This window comes from Psittacula echo (genome assembly GCF_963264785.1).
Source record: "Psittacula echo genome assembly, chromosome: 1".
NCBI classification, from domain to species: domain Eukaryota; kingdom Metazoa; phylum Chordata; class Aves; order Psittaciformes; family Psittacidae; genus Psittacula; species Psittacula echo.
In genome coordinates this window covers 136,914,115-136,934,052 of record NC_137735.1, presented here as the reverse complement: position 1 = coordinate 136,934,052, position 19,938 = coordinate 136,914,115, and the positions used below count along the sequence as shown (strand labels likewise).

At 41.7% G+C, this 19,938-nt stretch overlaps 1 protein-coding gene across 4 annotated transcripts in view; it reads left to right on the top strand.

Annotated features, from left to right (window-relative positions):
• Window positions 1-1,425: 1,425 nt before the first annotated feature.
• Window positions 1,426-19,938, top strand: part of ATXN7L1 (ataxin 7 like 1) — a 115,883-nt gene continuing 97,370 nt past the window's right edge. For 2 of the 4 annotated variants that reach the window (XM_080638867.1, XM_080638866.1), the window contains exons 1-2: window positions 1,426-1,685; window positions 2,200-2,268. In XM_080638867.1, the coding sequence (XP_080494993.1) occupies window positions 1,571-1,685; window positions 2,200-2,268 (184 nt within the window). In that variant the 5' untranslated portion in view covers window positions 1,426-1,570. Of the gene's footprint in view, window positions 1,686-2,199; window positions 2,269-15,852; window positions 15,879-19,938 lie in introns of those variants that run through there. The other 2 variants (XM_080638868.1, XM_080638870.1) reach the window with 2 other exon arrangements.

Here is a 19,938-nt window from a genome sequence, read left to right as displayed (position 1 = left end):
GGGCCGGCCATACAGTATCTAAGCTTTTAGGCCTGAAGGATAAGATTTGTATATTCTACCTACTTTTTGGAAGAGGTGGTATGAATGCTATCTGTATTTAATACTGCATCTGTCGACAGTGTATCTAAGGCAAAGGCTGTTAGGCCTTTCCCCAAACATTTATCCATTTTAGCACTGTAAAGAGCCCAGTCTCAGTGAAACAGTAAGAAATTTACTTAAATACATGGTAGACTGTAGTGCTGTGTACCTTTCTGCAGGTAACAGTGCTACTTCAGCAGTGCCTTGTCCTGTCCTGCCCTGCCACTCCAACCCTTGAGCAGGTCTTAAATGCTATTTCCTCAAGTCTAGACTGATTTCATGCTTTCCTTCAGTGCTGTCTGGTATGAACCAGCAAAAAAGTAAATGGTGACAGAGGGTCTTAATGGAGTGGCTGGGAAGAGGCATAGGACCTGGAATGGACAGTGAAAAACCCACACCTGCAATCTGAGAACCATGAGCTTCAGTCATTAGTTCTGCTGCGGCTGCACAGCTGTATGAGAGATGCTGTGAGTAGAGTCGGTAAGGCTGCTTAAACGAAACTAAGTCCTTCACCAACGGTTTGGCTTTGGTACGTTTGGCTTAATAGGTGTGAGCTGGAGCAATAGGTTTATGCCAGAACTTCTTACCCAAATCAGGTGTATCGAGGACAAAAATTTTCACGGCAGTGTTATTTTCTACTCTTACCTAAACGGAGAAAAAATTAACCAAAAATTACACAGTATAAAAATTAAAAGAATGTAAATCCTGTGGTTTACACACAGCGAGATGAAAACCTCAGTATTATTTGAGGAGTGGGACCTGCGAGTTCAGAGCTGCCGTACCGTAGCCTAAAACACCAAAACAACGAAAAGCCCATTTGCAAACAGATGAAGCCTGTGTTTAAACGCAGATCAGGTAGTATTTGGACAACAAAATGGCTGTGGCTGTGGTTATAGGTGATCCACAGGAGGGCAGCTGGAAGAAGTCGAGGAGACCAGGAGCCCCGACACCGCCACCCGGGGCCGCGCGGGTCGTGCCGCAACTACCGAGAGCACGACCCAGGGACTTACTGCGGGGCGCTGCGAGACACGGGGCGCGTAACCCCGGGGCGCGCAACGCCAGCGGCTGCCTTCCCGGCGAGGCTCTTCGGCCGCCGGCCCCGCTCCACTCCGCCGGAACGGGCCGGGCCGGGCCGGGCCGGGCCAGGCCAAGCCGCGCCGGGCGGCGGCGCTGCGAAGGGGCGCGGAGGGGCAGCGCTGGGCGCGGAAGCCGCGCGGGTCCGGCGCCCCCCTCGGGGCGGGCGGCAGGCCCGGCTGCCGGCGGCGTCGCGGGGCGCGGCGCGCAGGCGCGGGGGACGCGGGCATGCGCGCTGTGCGGCGGGGAGCCCGATCTGATAGGGAGCAGGGGCTGACACTACCCCCGTGTGGGCGGCGGAACGTCCCGAGGATGACGTGCGGCGTTCTCGAATCCCGTGTCTCGCTCGCTCGCTCGCCGCCGCCGCCGCCGAAGGAAACGGGAAAAGCAACAAGGAGGCAGGAGCAGGCGCGGCGCCATGGCGGCCCTGGAGCGGCCCGTGCCCAGTCCCGAGGCGTTCCTGGGCCAGCCCTGGGCCGCCTGGGTGCGGGAGGCCGCCCCCCCGCACGCGCATGGCGCCGCCCCCCCGCACAGTAAGGGCAGGGACCGGCCCGCGGCTCGGCACGCCGCTCCCCTCCCCCGGAGCGCACGCACGGCGGCGGGGCCGGGGGCCCGGCCGGGCCACCCCCCCTACTCCCCGGGGCCCGCGCCCCGCGGCGGGAGGTGCCGCCCCCCCGGGCGCTCAGCTGACGCGCCGAGCCCCGGTGCCATGTGTGCGGGAGGCGCTGAGGCACGCCGTGCCGAGCCGAGCCGTGCCGCTGCCCCGCGGCGCGGGATCCGCCGCTGGGCCGGCGCCGCGGTGGGGGAAGGGGGCGAGGGGGAGGATGCGCGGAGGGGCCGGAGGATGCTGCGGGGGGTGGGGGCTGGAGGGTGCTGCCGCGGGGGGCCCGGCGGTTCCGCTCCCTGGCAGATGCTCCGACCATTGTGCTTTTGCTGTTGCAAATAGAAACACTGCTCACCTCCTCACCTCTCCTCCTCCCCCCCGCCAAACAATAAATGCACACCTCTGGGCCCTCGGCGCTTCCTGACTCTGCTTCTTTTCTGCAGGTGTAGATCTAGAAGAGACTGGAAAGGAGGGTGGAAAAAGCAGGGAGGTTATGAGGCTTAATAAAGAAGGTAAGTGGATAGTGCTGGCACACCTCTCTACCTGTCTGTCTCTTGGTGGCTGTGGATGACTGTGGTTTGGCCTTGACAGGGTAGTTTAATAGCATATGGGTATCTCTGCCATGAAGACTGTTTCAAGGTTGGATACATGCAGATGACTGTCATCGTGTCAACTTCTTTTGAAGTATAACAGGTGTATGCATGCAACTGAGAGAAGTGGTAAAAGATAAGGCAATTTTAAGTCAAAAGACAACTATACCTCAGTGGCCATGTTGGTTTTTTTTGAGGACCCTGTCCCTTGGTGCAATGTTTCGCTTGCTTCTCTGTGGAGATAACCATATAAACCTGTGCATCAACTTTAAACGTTATATCATTAGTGACTAGTGAAAAACATTTTCACTTGCAAAGAGAAACAGTTACCATCTTTGGGTTCATCCACTTTAGCTCAAGTTGCATTTTATTCTTTCATCCTCATGGCTGAGTGACTTACAGTCAACTGAGCAGCCAGTATCTAATATTATCTTATGTTAGGCTAAGCCTTATTATGCAAAACCAAATACTGGTCATTTGGTTTTCTGGTCATAAGGTTTTCTGGTACCGTAAGTGTGAACAGGCAAACTCCAGGCTAATGGTATTTGCTAATATGTCATGCCTGACACAGTTCTGTCAGTTGAGAGAGGAGAGTCTTGAATGGGGAGCGTGGGCAAATCAAATTTACACGTTGTGTGACATGCGCCGTTAACATCAGGCTGAGGTAAAACCTCATGCAACTAGTGAAATGGTTTGGGACTTGTTTTCATGTAGCTTTCTGTTTCTGTTCCATTAAGAAAGGAGTATACATATACAACCTTTCTGTCACGAGAAATACTTCTTGTGAAGTCAGTTTGTAATGAATGATCTCATCATAGTAAAACTTCAGTGTGACTTACTGATGCTAAGAGAAATCCCACTACTACCTGTAATGTCATCTCATGTATTCTGAAATGATGCTAAGTTTCTTGTTATGCTATAGTTGTCATTACACGTGCATTCAATTCTGAGCATCTTGGTAGCTTAAAGAGATCTTATGTTTTCTAAAAAAGCTCTTGAAAAAAGAGTGAATTAATAATACAGAGTTGTGTGATAAACTATTAAATTGTGTGGAGTACACATTAAATAAAATTATTTAAAATACCATGAAACCTCCCTTTTCAAAGACCTTTATAGAGATGCCAAGCTTGGTTGTATTCCTGTCTTGATTTTTACATGCCTGAACGTCTGTATTTTGCCCACCCAAAAGCAAGTTACAGGAAGATTGGATTTTCATGTAATATATTATGGCTAAAAAGTTCCAGGCTCAAACATTTTGTACATCTACCGGTAATGTTGAACGTATGTTTGATTCAGAAGTAATCAAACAAAAATCTCCCTGCTTGAGCTTGGCCTTCATAAGGACCTTAATTTGTTGAGATAAAATGTTTTCTGCCTAGAAGTCCTTGAACACAAATTGTTACTATAAGCTTACTTGAGACTTAAAGATTGAAACGCGTTCCTACTCCTTAGTCATACGTAATATGCAAATTGTTTCCTAGAACGATTCAGTATAGATTATCAGCTCTATTCTGTCATTGTTTGGTTTTGGGGAGGTTATAGACTTCATCAAAGGAGCTCTATTTAAACTCAGGATCCAGAAAAATTATTTCCAACCTAAGTGTAGTGTCATTGCTGACATTGTGATAGTGAGAGGTGTGAAGCACTTACTAGCTTTCATAGCGCTTATTAGCTTTCATAGTACTTACACTGTTATACAGTTTAAAGAAACAAACCTGCTATATTTAGAAAATAAAAAGCTTTAGAAATTTTATTGCTTCCAAGTAGTAACTTGTTTTGGATCACTTAGAAAGAACTTTCAAGAAGTTTGAAGAATTTAGTATGTGTTGAAATATTTCTACTCGTATTCACTTCAGCAGTGTGTTAATACAGGTGTTTTCACCACACCCATCTGTGTCTCTGAATGCCCACTGTAAATCTTCCTGAAGCCTCACTATCCTGGTGGGAAGAATTTCCAGGGTTGGATTGGTCTGCAGAAAACATTGCTCGTGTGCTTGCAGAAATGCTGGGGCACTTGTTCTGATCTTGCATATATCTGTTCTGTGACATAGTGACTTCTTTTGTCTGCTTTGTTCATAGACAAGGGTTGTGGTTGTGGTAGGTCTTAACACCAAACCCAATTAATTTTTCTTTGCATTCTTATCTATTTGAGTAGGTCTTCATATGACATTTGTGGTGCTGGGAGATTGTAAGAGGTGTCTTACAAAAATCAGACTTTATTTGTGTAAGGAGGGGATGATGGAAGGACAGGACTTCAGATATCAAAAATTGCTGTCCTATTTGAGAAGGATAGTGTAAAATCTGATCTCACTGCTTTTACTTCTTTTAATATTTGTCTGCATTTTCTCAACTTCAGTTGATATGACCAGTTTCATGTAGCCGTTCCCTTGTAAGCAGTTAAGCAGGGAGCCTTTTTAGACTAGTGAAACTGTGTGTGGAGAACATAGGGGGGGAAAGGGTAGGAAAACTGTGGTCTCCTCCAGAGTGTGACAAGGTGTTTCAGTTCAGATCTATAGGGAAAAAATTTGTCGGATGTCAAAAAATGTTTCAAGCTAGCTTCATCCCCCTGTCACTGCCTCCTTTCTGGTTGTGTACTGTAGGTGTTTAGAGTGGTGGACTGCTCTTTCTCCCTCTTACCCAGGTGGGGGCCTGGGAGGCAGCATTGCCAGTGGTGGTGGGGAGGAACCCTGCGAAATCTCTGCCTGACAAAGGGATTGATACTTAGCACATCCCTGGGCAAAAGGATTGCAGTCTGGCAGTGCTCACCCTTTCTATAATGCAAAGTATGTACCGATGCCATGTGCCCCCTCCTTTGGGCAGAGGTAAGAGCATAGAAATATTGCTCACTGCTTTCCTTTATTCTGCAGTGTATATGTAGGCAGCACAGTGGAGAGAAATTTCCTGAACATTTGTTCAGTTTTGTAGATGGAATTGCTTTTTGCATGCTAATACTTGGTTTATGTATCCTTTAGCAAATGCAGTATGGCCATGGTGGACTTTTACTGGCTTGTAGGTTTGTGGAGAGGGGATTACTAAGTGGTAAGTGCTCACAGAAAATGAAAAATTCTATGCAGAAATGTTTGTGCTAGGGAAAAAACCCCAAAACTCAACACGCTTATCTGCTTATCTAATCAGGAAACAGAAACAGCATTGTGTAACTTATCTGACAAATCACTACCAACCAACCGGCTTAGCTAAAAGAGGGGTTATCAGAATTGAAGCAGCATTTGGAATTTAGATTGAATTTTGAAAGTTGAATGGTGTGTTTGAAGAATGAGGATTTTTTTCTAGATAGCAGGCATAGTAAAAGGAGTTTATATTATTTGACAATTTGTGTCCTGTAAACAGTCCCAGTAATTGTATGCCTGAGAGATACAGTGATCTTGTATTATCAGTCATAACCTGTAACTGAGTTTAGATTAATTTTGGAGGTGTATGTTTTGCTCTATACAATATTCAAGAAAATAATAGAAGAATTTAATTTTTTTGGTTTTCCATATAGAACCTGTTAGTAATCGCTTTAGTAAATGTGCAAGCATTAAGTGTCGTGAGTGTTTCTAGGTAGGCACAGGCTGTAAAGGAGCAAGAGATATCCTGTGTATCTTCGTGGACTACAGCAGGGTTAAATACAGCATATGGGATTTAGATCTGTATCTGGGTACTTGGTGTCATAGTCGACTTCAGTTTCTCAGTTCGGTGGGTTTGTATTATTGAGGTTTCAATCTGATGGTGTGTGTGTTTTGTCTTAGGTAATCTGTTTTTCTAATATTGTGTTAAAATTAGAGATTTTCTATCATTGTGCAGCCCCAGACTTGACCATTTTACTTGATGATTACACAAGTAAACTGGATAGTTGTTTACAATATGTTTTTCCTATTTTGACTTCCCATGTAACTGTCTGATGGAAAGCTTTTTGGTAAATCCATTGGCACTGTCAGAACAAAATTAAAGGGATACTGATTAGTTTTGCTTTCAGAATTAATTTTTTTTATTCTTCAGAAAAATAACTTGATTTTATCATTTTTCATGGAAAAATAAGAAGCTAAGGAGATTGGGTGATGGTAGGGAGCACTTTATAGGGGGAAAAAAAAAGGATGTAGCTTATAACGTTCTACTTATGAAAAGCCGGAGGAAGAGAACGAAGATTATGTATGAGGAGATTGTGAAAGAAGAGAAGGCAAAACCAGCTGGTTAATGTAAGCATAGGAATTGAAGTTGGTCTTTTTTTTTAATTCTTATTTATTTTGTTGTTTACTAGTGGTTTGCTGATGATGCTGTTTGTCTCCTTTAAAAACATACTAACCAAAAACTTAAGGATAAAACATTCTTGTTTTTATTTAACTGCCTTCATCTCCACCTTTTTGTGGTGGTGGGGAATGTTGGAAAAAGCTGAGAGGGAAAAAAAATTATAATAAAGTTTTGAGCACATACCCCAGAAGAAAGAAGTGAGGTTTTTGAATGTAGACCATGACCACGTTGGTTGGTAATTTGGGGTTGGTTTTGACTTCGGTTTTTCAGTGGGCAAAAGAGGGAGGTGAATGTTGTATAGTTTTCTTTCTCTTCCCTGTAAGCTAATAAGGTCTTCCAGAGATACTAGTTCTTAAACAGATGTAATATTCAGGTGGAGCTTGGTTAGTGAAAGAGCTGAGAATTAGCAGCATACAAAACTGTGGTTATTAGCAAGTGAAACTTTTTCTTACCATTCTTATCTTTATGCTGGGAATAAGAATAGTGAGCAAAGGTCCCCATTGGGTTTTTCTTTAGGATGAGAAATGACAGTGGGATTGGATTCTGGTGTTCAAATACCCGATCAGTTCAGTATCTGATATCTGACTCCCTTAGTTTTATTTTTTTTTTCCCATGGACAGCTTCTGCAGGGGGGTGGCGTGGCTCCTGGTTGCGGCTGTCACCTCATTTAATGTGTCTCAACGAATGGTAACAGAGGAAGAATGAAGCGTTATGTATGATAGTGCCCAGAAATTTAGTCAGAATTGTAGTTTATCCTCATAGTTACATAGTTATTTTCTGAAACCTGTCCTTTAGTTCATCAGCCCACACACTGGATAAAAAGAGTGGAGTCATTGTAAGGCTCTCTGATCAGACATTCTCTGTTTTTAAATCAGGATTTTGGTAGTTTCAAATATGTATCTGAACCTGTTCTAGAAATTATTTCTTTAAAGATTCTGGGTTTGTTAGATGGCACATATCTTGCTGGAGTTCGGTAGCATTTCTCCTAGTATTTGTGCAACAGTTATTCTGAAGAGGTTAAATCTCCTGTAGTTTAAGGTAGCTGGTGGGGAAATGACGTGATTTTCTGTCAACTGACAGCACTGTCACTAAGGATCTGTCTCTGACATTGCTTCTACTTGTTGCAGTGTATAACTGGACTTGAGAAAGAAGGAAATGACATGTTTACTAGAGTGTACCCTGTTGTCACCACAGAAAGTGAAATAACTTCTTTTATATGATTTTGATTGAGATACAAAAATATTTGTGTTCTTGATCTGCCTCCATATGTGGTTAATAGTTTATAGACTAAATAGGTTTCCACATTTCAAAAAAGACTACGCAAGTGTTGAACCATTTTCACTGTGAAACAGAGTAATTTCCTTGAAATAGGCATTTAATTTTTATTAACTAGAACAAAAACCAGGTTCTGGTTTATCTTTGGGGCAAAATTTTTAGCCATTTAACCAAGGCTGATGTATATGAGATGGAATCAGGGGAAAGCCCTATAGAAAACATGTTTCAAATCACATTTTGTTTAAGTTGTGGATCACAGGAGTCCTGTAGGCAGAAAGGGTAAGTTTATGGTAGTCTCAGTGAAAGTTTAGATTTATAACCCTGCATGTATTACTGAAAAGGATCAGCTTCAGTAAAAATGGTATGTAGATATGAGTATTTCTTAAAGAGTTAACTCCGCCATAAAGTCACCTGTGTGCTATGACCATGTGTTATTAAGAGTAGTTTTGGAATGACTAGCAAGAAAGATTTTCAGTAACTAGGAACTTGGTGCAGTTCTTCAGCTTGTCCTTGAAAAAGCTGATTCAGGAGTTAATGGTGTTAGTGATGCAGGATGCCCGGTGAAGCTGGTGTGTTTAGGTTATTTGTATGCCAGAAAACCTGTGGTGAATGCTGTTGTGATGCAGTCAGAGTGTTTGACAGAGGTCTCTTAGCATTTCTATAGCAAGATGGTTCTCTTGCTGGATGAGAAAGATAGTTGCTATGTGGATAAAATGATCCAATTTTTTATTGTAGTGCTGTGCAGCTCTTAGCTGACTCAAATTGGAGATGGAATACAGCACATTACTTAAGACTGATGTGGGGCAGAGGAAAACGGACCACTGCATGCATGATTTCTCTCTTTTTCCTTTTTATGTCCCTTTATATGGTTGAATATTGATAATTTTAAGGGAGTAGTTTTGTCATGAATTGTATGGTTTGTTAAAAGGTGTGCTTCAAAGCCACTGATGGTGCTAGAGAAGCGGGCTTTCTGTCTGCTTTTGGTCTTGTACTCAGTAGAAATAAAGATGTCTTCCTTACTTCAGAAATGTTGTGTTTGTTATTCAGCAAATTTCCTTTCATATTTTACTGAGTTATATTAATAATACAGCCCTTAAGCCCAACACATCTTCCTATTTATCTGTATTCTTGACAGCAACTATAGTTTAGAATTATTTGGTCTTCCTGTTTTTTGGTTTCTGTGTGCATGTATTTATAAAATGTGCGGTGTTTGGCAAAAAAAGAAATGGCGTTTTCCCAGATCAGCAAGAGCATCAGCCAGAAGCAGTAGAGAGGTTGAAGACACATGCTGTAGGTTCTGCACAACTGCTGGTACCAGTGTACATCTAGTACAGTTTCACTAGTCCCCAGGCCCCTCCTGAATCATCTGTAAAACGGAAGCAGTTGTGTTGTGACAGTGTGGTGTGCAGTACACAAGGGGTTTGGACTTCCTTCTGCTTCCCTTTCCATTCCCTTGGAGCAGGTGTTCAGCAAAGAGGCAGAAGGGTGGCTGATGAAGTAACATCAAAACATAAGACTGACTGGCAAAGGGCATGAGCTATGAGGTTTGATTCTGTGTTCTTATTTTTTTTTTGTTTTATTCTAATATAGAGTGTTTGATGTTTTCTGACCAGTCATTCTTTCCCTTCCCATTTCTGCTGTAGGGGGCTAAACATAGTGGGGCAGGCAGAGGCTGGGAATTTGCAGTTATATTTGGATTGAACACTGCTAACATCATACAAGTAATAATTGTTGACAGGTTTGTTGGACCGAAAGTGTCTTCTCTATCAAGACAAAACAGTATGGGATTGGATTTCTCCAGTGGCAGCATAAGGTGACTTCGGCTTGTCATTGTTCTGAGCTGATATGGTCATAATGGAGGCAGAGGTTTGCAGAAATGTAAATCATCACATGCATTCATCTTTGAATCTCTGACAGGTATTCTGTCCTCAGGTGGCCTTTAGGCTGGCCACTTGAGATTGTCCAGATTAAATAGATTATCAGGTGGTAGTTGGCATATGCAGTTATTTTTTTAAGCTGTTCTTAGTCATGTCTCATTGAGACATGAGCTTGTGATGATTTAAATCTGAAAAGTTTGTTGGACCCATGCCACCACAACAGCCACTGAGAGAGCCAAAACCTTGTTTGTTTGGGGCTGATAATGGAGACAGTTAGAGGACAATGATCCAGATGAATGTAAGTAATTCGTCTGTTACTGCTGTGATTAGGGAGGCAGTGTTATTATTTGCATGATCTGAATGCCTAGCAGCCCCATCAGAGACTACATGCTACTGTGTGCAGGAAGGGTGTGTGCATGTGTGTTGTGAAATCGCTGTGCTGCAGAGCTAACTTTTTAACATATGACAGAGCAGGAGTTTTAATATTGACAAACAAAAACACTTAGTTGCTCAACATGATAGGTGGTAGACTTTAGCCTAAGCTAAAGTGGCTTTCTTAGAACTGGTGAGGAAAGCTTTAAGGTGGTGTTCAAAAGGCAGTGAAGCAGTTTTGCAAGAGCTTGGAAGATATCCTTAAGTATGGAAGCTGGCTTCCAAAATACAGATTGGTTGTTAAAAGCTTAGTAAATGAATACTGACATTGTGAGCCAACTAGAAATGTGAGCAAATGGTTTGATAGCAAGTAGGATGTGGACAGAGTATGCTAGGTATGCCAGAAGAGTCTGGAAAGCAAAGACGAATCATTCCTAGTGTTTAAAGCTGGAATGGAGGATTGTTGGTTGCAGAGAGAATAATGGTAGATTGGTATGACGATATAGAAGTAAGAACTTTTGAAACGGCATGAAGAAGCAGGAGAACGTTTGTCAAGGACAAAAGGAAGAAAATTTTAATATTTAATGTGAGGTGAAGGCCCAGGAAACCCTTTAGCCCTGAGAATGTTTAGAGAAGACTTTGTCCTAAGGATGCAAGATAGGAGAATGATTTAGGTATAGATGTAGCCTGAATGAATGGATCAAGAGAGAAGTCATTGTCAAAGATGACATAGTATTTCATATCTGAATGATGCGCAGGATGATAATGCTGTCCACAGTTATCAAGAGAGGGGGTGGAGAAGAGAGGGTGGGAAGGGTGAGATCTAAGTTCTGTTCTAGCTGTATTGAGCTGAATCTGACAGCTACTCAGTGACAAGAGGTGTCAGAAAGATAGACTGAGATTTTTTTGTTTAGACATAAATCTACTGTATTTGAGACCTGTCTCCTTAGGAGCAGAGTTTGTGGATGAATTTCCCAATCATAAGGGAGGGTGCAAAAGATGTAGCTTAATGGAGCTACTAGAAGACAAAGGAGAAAGAAGGAACCTCCCAGGAACCTGTGAAGTATTTGGTACAGGGAAGAAGGGAAGCAGGAGAGGGTAGAGTTATCAAAGGAAGAAAAGGAGAATGAATGCTTTAAAAGGAGAAACGCATTTAATTTTTATGAGGAACCTACAAGGGTTATGGGTGATGGAAATATTTGACTTACTTAGTCAGACAAAGCTATGGCAATAGTAAAAGCTTTTAGACATTTTAGTGAAGTAGTTGCAGTGTAGTGCAAGGGACAGCTGAAGGGAATTCAGGCTGAACTTAGAGACAAGTTAAATGTGTAATTTGTTATCAAACAGTTCATAATGAGCTTAGAGGTGAAAGAAGAATAGAAAGAGATGTAGTAAAGTTAGAGGAGCAAGGGGTAAGAAGTAGATTTCCAAATATAGGAAAGACTGCCTGTCCTGCCATTCCATCAGAGCATGAGGAGAAAGGAGATGTGAGGTATGGGGTGATGTGAGTGAGGCAAGTGGAGAGTGGGACAGTTTCATATCTATGGTATGAGGAAGAAGGGAGAGCTATAAGGAAGAGAAGGAGAGTGGGAAGGAAGAATGTAAAATGATTATTATGTTTTCTGGCTTTCTCTTGGAATAAATATTTGCATTCTAATGTAGAGAAAGAAATGGATACAAGAGAAGAGGCTTGAGGAGTGAGTCAAAAGTAGGAGGAAAACAGGCTGAAATTGCAGGTGTGGGTTCAGCTCAACTGGAGGAATGGCACAGCTTAGTAAGCAGTAGGAGAGAGAGAGAAAACGTGAAGTAACCTCATTTCCAGTCTGTTTTCCTTTTCCACTGCAAATTCTAGAACAGGCAAAAATAAAGTGAGGGAAATAGATATTTAAGATGAACATGGATTTAGGATTGGTGGAGTTGGACCTAACTGTGGGAAGGAAATGCAAAAACCATTAAAGGTGGAAACAAAAAGGAAAAAACAAACTGTATCAATGTGAAAAAGGGTGGAGTCCTGAGTATCAGAAATAATGGAATGGGAATAACGAGCAGTACCAAGAGAGTAAATTGGTGCTATTAATTATATGCCAGGTCAGCCTTTGAGTCAGGTTCTCAGATGGAAGGTTCTTTTGGAGGTGACTAGAGAAAAGACTGCTAGCATTTTGTGCTCTCTGACAACCCCATGCTTGAATCACAACATGCCTCTGAGAAAGGTCAAAGCCTTGAAGAAAAGCAGCATTTCTGAGAAATCCAGAGAATACTGCCTTTTCTCCAAGGAGAGTGAAGAGTGTGTAGATCATGGCTGTGGCAGCAGGATGCTTCTATGCTTGGGTGACTGTTTGTATCTATTACATCATGTGATGGACATGAAAGTGGTTTGCTTGCTGGTTTCTAGCTCGGTAGTTTTGTTCCTTGCAGTGCATCATAAGTAGGTAATGTATCTACGTGATCTATCATGTGCTGAAACTGACTTGTGCTTCCTGCTTCCAGAGCTGAGACAAGGCCAGAGGATTCCATTATCACGAACTGGGTCCCAGCTAATGCCGTATTGCACAAGGTGTATCATCAAAGCTTGGGCACAGTGCTGCAGTACACGTTTGTATGGCTTTTGCTTGTTTTGCAGGGCAAAGCAAGCTTGTTGTAGTCTATATGCTACAGGCAGGCATGCCTTATGATACAGCGTTTTTGTGTTTTTTTTCTTGAGAAGGCAGAACAATGACTTTTGAGGTGTTAAGTGGAATGGCTGTCATTTGTGATGCAGGCTTCTCAGTGTTTAAGTAGCTAATCTCAGGTTTTCACATGTCTTTAGTAGATCTAAACAACTGTGTAAGGAAAGAGATGAGAAGAGGAAAATGCTGTGGGGAAGAGGTTTTTGCTCACGGAGGATTTAGCTGATCCTTTGACACAGAAGGTTTTGTCCATTACTGTCCCTTCTTTTCCAGAGCAACTTTCTGCCTGTCCTTGTATATTATCAACATTCAGTCATCCCAACAGCTTATACACAGTGTCTCCCTGTCACTGAGAAGAAGAAAAAGGCTTAAGATTTTTCTTTTCAGGGTCTCTTGGAGTTTTTTGTGCAGTATCATGAAGTTTTGTTCTCATCTGTATTCATGCTTTTGTTTTATTTTTGACTTTTTAGAAGACTTGGGAGAACCTTGGACAAGTATACTGGGAAACTGAATGTGTGGCAATGGAAAAATATAAGGAGAAATGGGAGAAAAAATATTTCAGCTCTTGAAATTATGGTGAGCTGTGTGTATAGTGCTTTTAATAGAGTCTTTGTACATTCTGTGCTTGGTGTAAGTTTTCTGCAGCTACTCTCATAACTTGCGGTACACTGGGTGTGAGTGTCACCAAGCCTTGTAGGTATGTAGATTTTGAAAGAGGTAATGCAGCTTTATAGATTTTTGGGTTACTTGTTAATCAGAAAATGCTATTCTTGACTGCATCACTGAGGGAGGGAATGCTACAAGTTTTATTTTGTGGCATTTATTATTGTTTCCAGCTTTTCAAGATACCTGTCACTATTCTGTTTGTTTTCCAAGCTCTTTGGCAAATCAAAGCTATTGTAAACCTTTATTGCTTTCCTGGAAGGTAAAAGGTTATCCTGAATGTGAGGGTTTGTGTTTTATTTTGTTATTAAGTGTATATTTTGAAAAGTTCTAGAGATGTGTAATATTCATCTTCAAATGATTTAACATGTATAAAAGTGCTAGCATTAAAAAACTACCAAGATATGGTTTATATTTCAGAGAGCTTACAATGCACTTCAGACAAAGCCATCATGGTATGCTGTGGAGGCAAAAATCAGTCTATGAATGTTGAAAAATTTCATGCAGGCAGCTATTTAAAGGAGGAATTTAAAGGAGGTAGAGAATAATTAGTGGAGGAAGGAGGCATCAAAGCTGATAGCGTAGAGCACAGCGAAGTAGTGTACAGAACAGACTTCTAGTGAGAGCAGTTTATTTGTGAAAATAAACTCTCCCTGTTTTGTTAATATTATCTTGCTGTTTCGGAGCTGGAAAGTGAAGCTAATTGTAATTGCCAGACTGCAAAAATAACGTAAATATTGCAAGATAAATCTTAATCTTCCTTAACTCTGTTCCCTAAACATGCCCTCTGTTTTCCAAATACTTTGACATTCCCTTTTTTTATTAGGCTTCAACCTTATCTGTTCTCTTGAATGTTGGCCTAGTTTTAATACCAGGCAAAAAGTGAGGAGAAACTTAACACATTGTGTATGCAACAACATTTGTTATTCTTTCATACTCCTGCATTAGTTATTTTATGCCTATTTGTTTATATGTTACAGGATAAGAGGATAAATGAATTTGCAACATTCTAAGCAGGTTTGACTCTTGTTATGGACTTTCAGCTTCAGAGTGAGTCTGTTGTGTCCAAATTCCTCTGAAGTTTTAATTTATTTAGAAGAATCCCTTGAATGTGGGCTTTTCGTGGCAGATTTCTGATGAACCATGTGCAAGCATAGAGTGCTATGAAAACAATACAGAGAACAAGTGCTTTTACAAACTTGCTCAGTGTAATACATTGAGGTGGTGCAAGAGACTTTCCCTGTGTTCATAACCGTGTATTAAAGCTGCTTTGAATAGTAATCAGGACAGTGTGTATATCCAGAGGAAGGAATTGGAGGGGCAAAGGGGAAGAAATCCTGAGTATACACATGATGACTATTGATAATGTTTATAGATCACCTTTCATTGGAAAAAGGCCCAAAGTGTTCTACCAGCTATATGCAGAAATTAATTTCTTACTGAAAGGGGGCAGGGACATTTTTGAACACAAATACGGCTACTGCTGAAAGCCTAATCCTACCTGCAATGGAATTAAATGAAAATATGCTAAAAGCTGTGTACTGATAGGGTGTAATCCAGTCCTCACTGAAATATGTTACTCCATAATGTTTCGGAAAGGAAAGGAACAATAACTGATTTCTAGATTACAAAGAGAATCCACCTTTTCCTGTCAGAGGTCATGGCAGGCTTTACTGACTAGTGCTGTTTGCCGGTTTCCAAAAGATGGTGCTCCCATTGGCACCAAATTTTGCTCATTAACACTAAGTAGCAATCAAAGACTGCCATGTTTTGAAATGCATTGTCAGGGTTAATCTGTCTGTCAAAGAACAGTTACCCAAACCAAGCTTATAAGAACAGGCCAGTACTTATTACAGCAAAAAGCCTCAGTGCTTCACTATATTTTAGCAAGTCACCACAAATACTAGTATGCTGCTTTTCTATCATTTTAAAATTACTTAAAAATAGAATTTGATGTTACTACTCCAAAAACTACATTGCTTGCTCCTTTCCTGTGCAAGCATCACTATCATCATCATTTTTCCTGCACCTGCTCTGCCAGAGGACCATCTATGCTTTCCCAGATATGGGAGAATATGATCTTATAATCTCAATTTTGATAATTTTTTTGGTAGTCTGTTTTCCTTTTCTGTCTGTGGAAATGTTCATCCTAGATACTTCAAGGTTTTATTTGGCTTATTTTTTTCATCCTAGATAGGAAGGGAAACTAGCTGGTGATACAGTTATAACTGAAGATTATAACTGGCTATTAATTTTCACTACATGGGTAGATTTATAACATTAGCAAATCCTCCATGACTAGCCTGCAGCTCTGCCTTTTGTCTGGTAGAACACTGCCTCTACCCTGAAGCAGTCTTCTGCTGTGCCCAGTGGATTTTGCTGAAAATCAAATCTGCTGTTGTCACCCAGTACTCCGGAGGTGACTATACAGGTGAGCATCAGAATACGGTAGTGCAAAATAGGCTGAGTGATGAGTTTATTGAATGAAATAGTAGTTTAAAGAGGTAGCTTTAAATTGGGTGACTATTACATGATTGTAACGTAATCTTTTTCTCTGCAGTTTTTCTTTTGTAAAATACAGGCACTGAATTCGTACACTCCATTATACATAGAGATTGTGCAGTTAGGGTTTCAAAGATATATGTGTTTTTCTTTATAACAAACAGAACTAAATTTGGTCACAGGCCATTCTGAATGCGTTGTGTTAGGAAGAACTTCTATCTAGAATATAAGTAGGGATGGAAGAATTACCTTAGAGTGTTGATTAAATTATTACTCGCTGTGCAAAGCTGTCTTGAAGAAGGCTGAAAGTGCGTGATTGGGAGAGTAGGAGAGAGGGGAATACTACTACTTTTCATGCATTTTTACTGAAATGCTGTATCCTGATTCTGATGTGCACATCAAGTGTTGGAAAAACTGTAGAGAGTTCAGAAAAAAATCCACGTTAATTTGAGGACTGGATAATCAGCTTTAGAATAGAAGATTTAAGAAGCTCAATCTAGTTTATCAACAGACGGTAGAGGCTACCTGCTAAGTCTATAAGTACTTAGACAGGGCGAAGGTATCTGACAGTTAGATTGTTCTTTGTTAGCTAGATTAAAGGGATTCGCATGGCTGAAAGCTGAAGCTAGATCTGTTTGGACTAGAAATAAGGTGCAATTTGCTAATGATACAGTTAAATAGGAACAGCTTATCAAGGGATGTAGTAGACTCTGTTGCACAAAGTCCTTGCATAATGCCCCAGTGCTTTCCCAGGAAGCACCTGGTGCTTTAGCCAGTCAGAAAGCTTGGGTTGAAAGCTGGAACAATGCGATGAAATTCTGTAGCCTGTTTTAACATAAAAATTCATTACAGATCATAGGGAATACTTTTCTTCTCAGTTCCTCTCCTCCCTAAAATTTCATACGTTTTAAGTGCTGCTTTTGTTAAAAATGTTCATGTGAAAGATGAGGTCATCAAAGCAGAAGGCAGCTTCGTAGCAGGATGGGTAAGAAAGTACCATCCTTTAATAGCAGATGAAAGAGGAAGTAACACTTCCCATTCACCCATTATATTTTCCTGGTAATCAAACCCACAGATATCCCTCCAGTCATTAATTCTAAGCATAACTTAATAATTTACAAATATAATTGTTAGCCTTCTGAGAATCATTGCAGATAATTCGTGCCTTCTCACTTGTAAGTTCATGCAACAGACATCTGGGCCAAATGCCCCCTTCAGCTTTACTTTGCAAAGCAACCTTTGTCAACATGTTTTTCCTGGTGCTGCCTCCTTGTCCATAGACTTATAAGGAAGTAGCAGGTCAATCTTTGTGGAAAGGTAAGAGGCTCTGTAATTTCTGATGAACTGTGTGTGAACTCTTTTTGTCATGGTTTTGCAAAAGGAATAGGATGCTGGGGTGGGACTCCTCATTAGGGACTGTAGTGATAGATAACGGGTTTAAACTTAAACAGGAGAGGTTTAGGTTAGAGAGAAGTTCTTTACTGTGAGGATGTTAAGGCACTGGAAATGGGTTGCCCAAGGAAGTTGTGAATGCTCCATCCCTGGCAGTGTTCAAGGCTGGGTTGGACAGAGCTTTGGCTGACATGGTTTAGTGTGATGTGTCTGCCCATGGCAGAGGGGTTGGAACTAGATGATCTTAAGGCCTTTCCAACCCTAACTATTCCATGATTCTGTGATATTAGCACTTGACATCATTTAGTTTATTTCTTCATTGTAAGAGGTTGGGCAGAGAAGAGATTCAGACCATCCCTGCGGAAAAGGACTTGGGGGTGTTGGTCGGTGAGAAAATGAACATGAGCCGGCTTCAGTGTGCGCTCGCAGCCCAGAAAGCCAACCGTGTCCTGGGCTGCATCAAAAGGAGCGTGACTAGCAGGTCAAAGGAGGTGATCCTGCCCCTCTACTCTGCTCTCATGAGACCTCACTTGGAGTATTGTGTGCAGTTCTGGTGTCCTCAACATAAAAAGGACATGGAACTGTTGGAACAAGTCCAGAGGAGGGCCACGAGGATGATCAGGGGACTGGAGCACCTCCCGTATGAAGATAGGCTGAGAAAGTTGGGGCTGTTCAGCCTGGAGAAGAGAAGGCTGTGTGGAGACCTCATAGCAGCCTTCCAGTATCTGAAGGGGACCTACAAGGATGCTGGGGATGGACTATTCATCAGGGACTGTAGTGACAGGACAAGGAGTAATGGGTTCAAACTTGACAGGGAGAAGTTTAGATTGGATCTAAGGAAGAAATTCTTTCCTGTGAGGGTGGTGAGGCACTGGAATGGGTTGCCCAGGGAGGTTGTGAATGCTCCATCCTTGGCAGTGTTCAAGGCCAGGTTGGATGAGGCCTTGAGTGGCATGGTTTAGTGTGGGGGGTCCCTGCCCATGGCAGGGGTGTTCAAACTAGATGATCTTAAGGTTCTTTCTAACCCTAACTATTCTATGATTCTATTCTGTGATCAGTCTGAGTGAAAGTGTTACCTTTTTTTCTTGATTATGTCTACAGCAAGGCAAATAAATGCTCATTTAAGGGACCATTCAACTTAGATGAGAGTTGTTGTGTATGTAGTGTTAAAGGAAGAACCTAATCTGTTTTCAGTGAAGACACACGTTAAGAGGTTTTCCCAGTGTCTGTGGTCCTGTAACTCTTGTAAGAACTCTTAACTCTGTGCTTACAAGAGTCACAAAATAATTGGAAAGCAAATGTGCTGCATCTCAAGTTTATAAATTCTCCTCCCTCATCCTCTTACCAGTATTGCTCCCTCCAAAAACTTGTAAGAAGGTAGCATAAATTGAGGTTCTAAAAAGGAAAATGTGCAATATTAGATTTTTTCAATGACATGTTAGATTTTGGGACTTACACACCCAACAAAAACTGAAGAATTTCAGGTCTGTGGAATATATGGGAGGTTTTTTATATGTTTGTTTGTTTTTGTTTTGGGGTGGGTATTCCGGTTCGTTTTGGTTTTGGTTTTTTTTCCTCTCTAGTTGGAAAGGCTAAAACCAAGTGTGAATTGGATGATGAGTTTGCTATAAATGTATGTCAGTGTGTATTCTGTGTGTATGAGCTCAGGCTGTTTCTTGTCAGGAATCTACAGGGTCACACATGTCCCGTGCTACTTTGTAGTGGTATCATGAGGGGGTTCTAAGGGTTCAGGGAATCTGAATCTTCCTCGGTTCCTTGTTGCTGCCTTTGACAAGGTGGCACAGCTTGATAGGTGTTTGATCCATCCTTTCTTAGCTGAGTGGTTTACACTCAGAGTCACCCTTGGTGTGTAACTTGTGCATTGAGTTGAACGGAGTGTTTGGACCAAGTGGTCCTGTCCGGGTACCCTCACTATGTAGAACCCTCTATCCACAATTTCTCAAGTGCTGGATTAGGCTAGGATGTGCTGTTGGGTAATACGCTCTGCAGGATACTAACAGCCATGCTAACATCAAGCAGATGATTGGTCTACTTAACCTTCCCAGCAGCATTTAATCCATATCTGTATTCAGGTTTCGTATTTTTCTTAAGTATGTGATGATTCAAAATGACCCTCTTTCAAGGCATCAGTTTTCTTCCTTCATCTGATTTTCTGCTTTTTATACAGTGTGCTTGGGGGTCTTTTGCCTAAATTGAAGTTGGGTTTAGTTTGTTTCTGCTGTCTCTTTTAGAGCACCTGCTTTTAGCTATAAAAAGTATATACTCTTCAGTGGAACTAGTGTTTGGGAGTTGGGTCTAAATTGTGTCTGTATTATATAGCCAGTATTTTTAGATGATCCTTGTCCATTGTCAGTATTTTAGGTAGACTGTTTCTCTTGCCAGGAATTGCTTCATGAGAATTCTTTCAGTGATATTGCAGCAAAAGCAACATCTAAAAAAGAGCAAAAGCCTGCACTTTGGGTCTGTATAGATATAAAACTTCCACGTGGATACTGCTTTGAAAGAAGTGTAGTACTCAAATAGTGTTCACTGCCAGTATCTAATACATTTTCTTTTGCAGGTGTTGGGGACGGTCT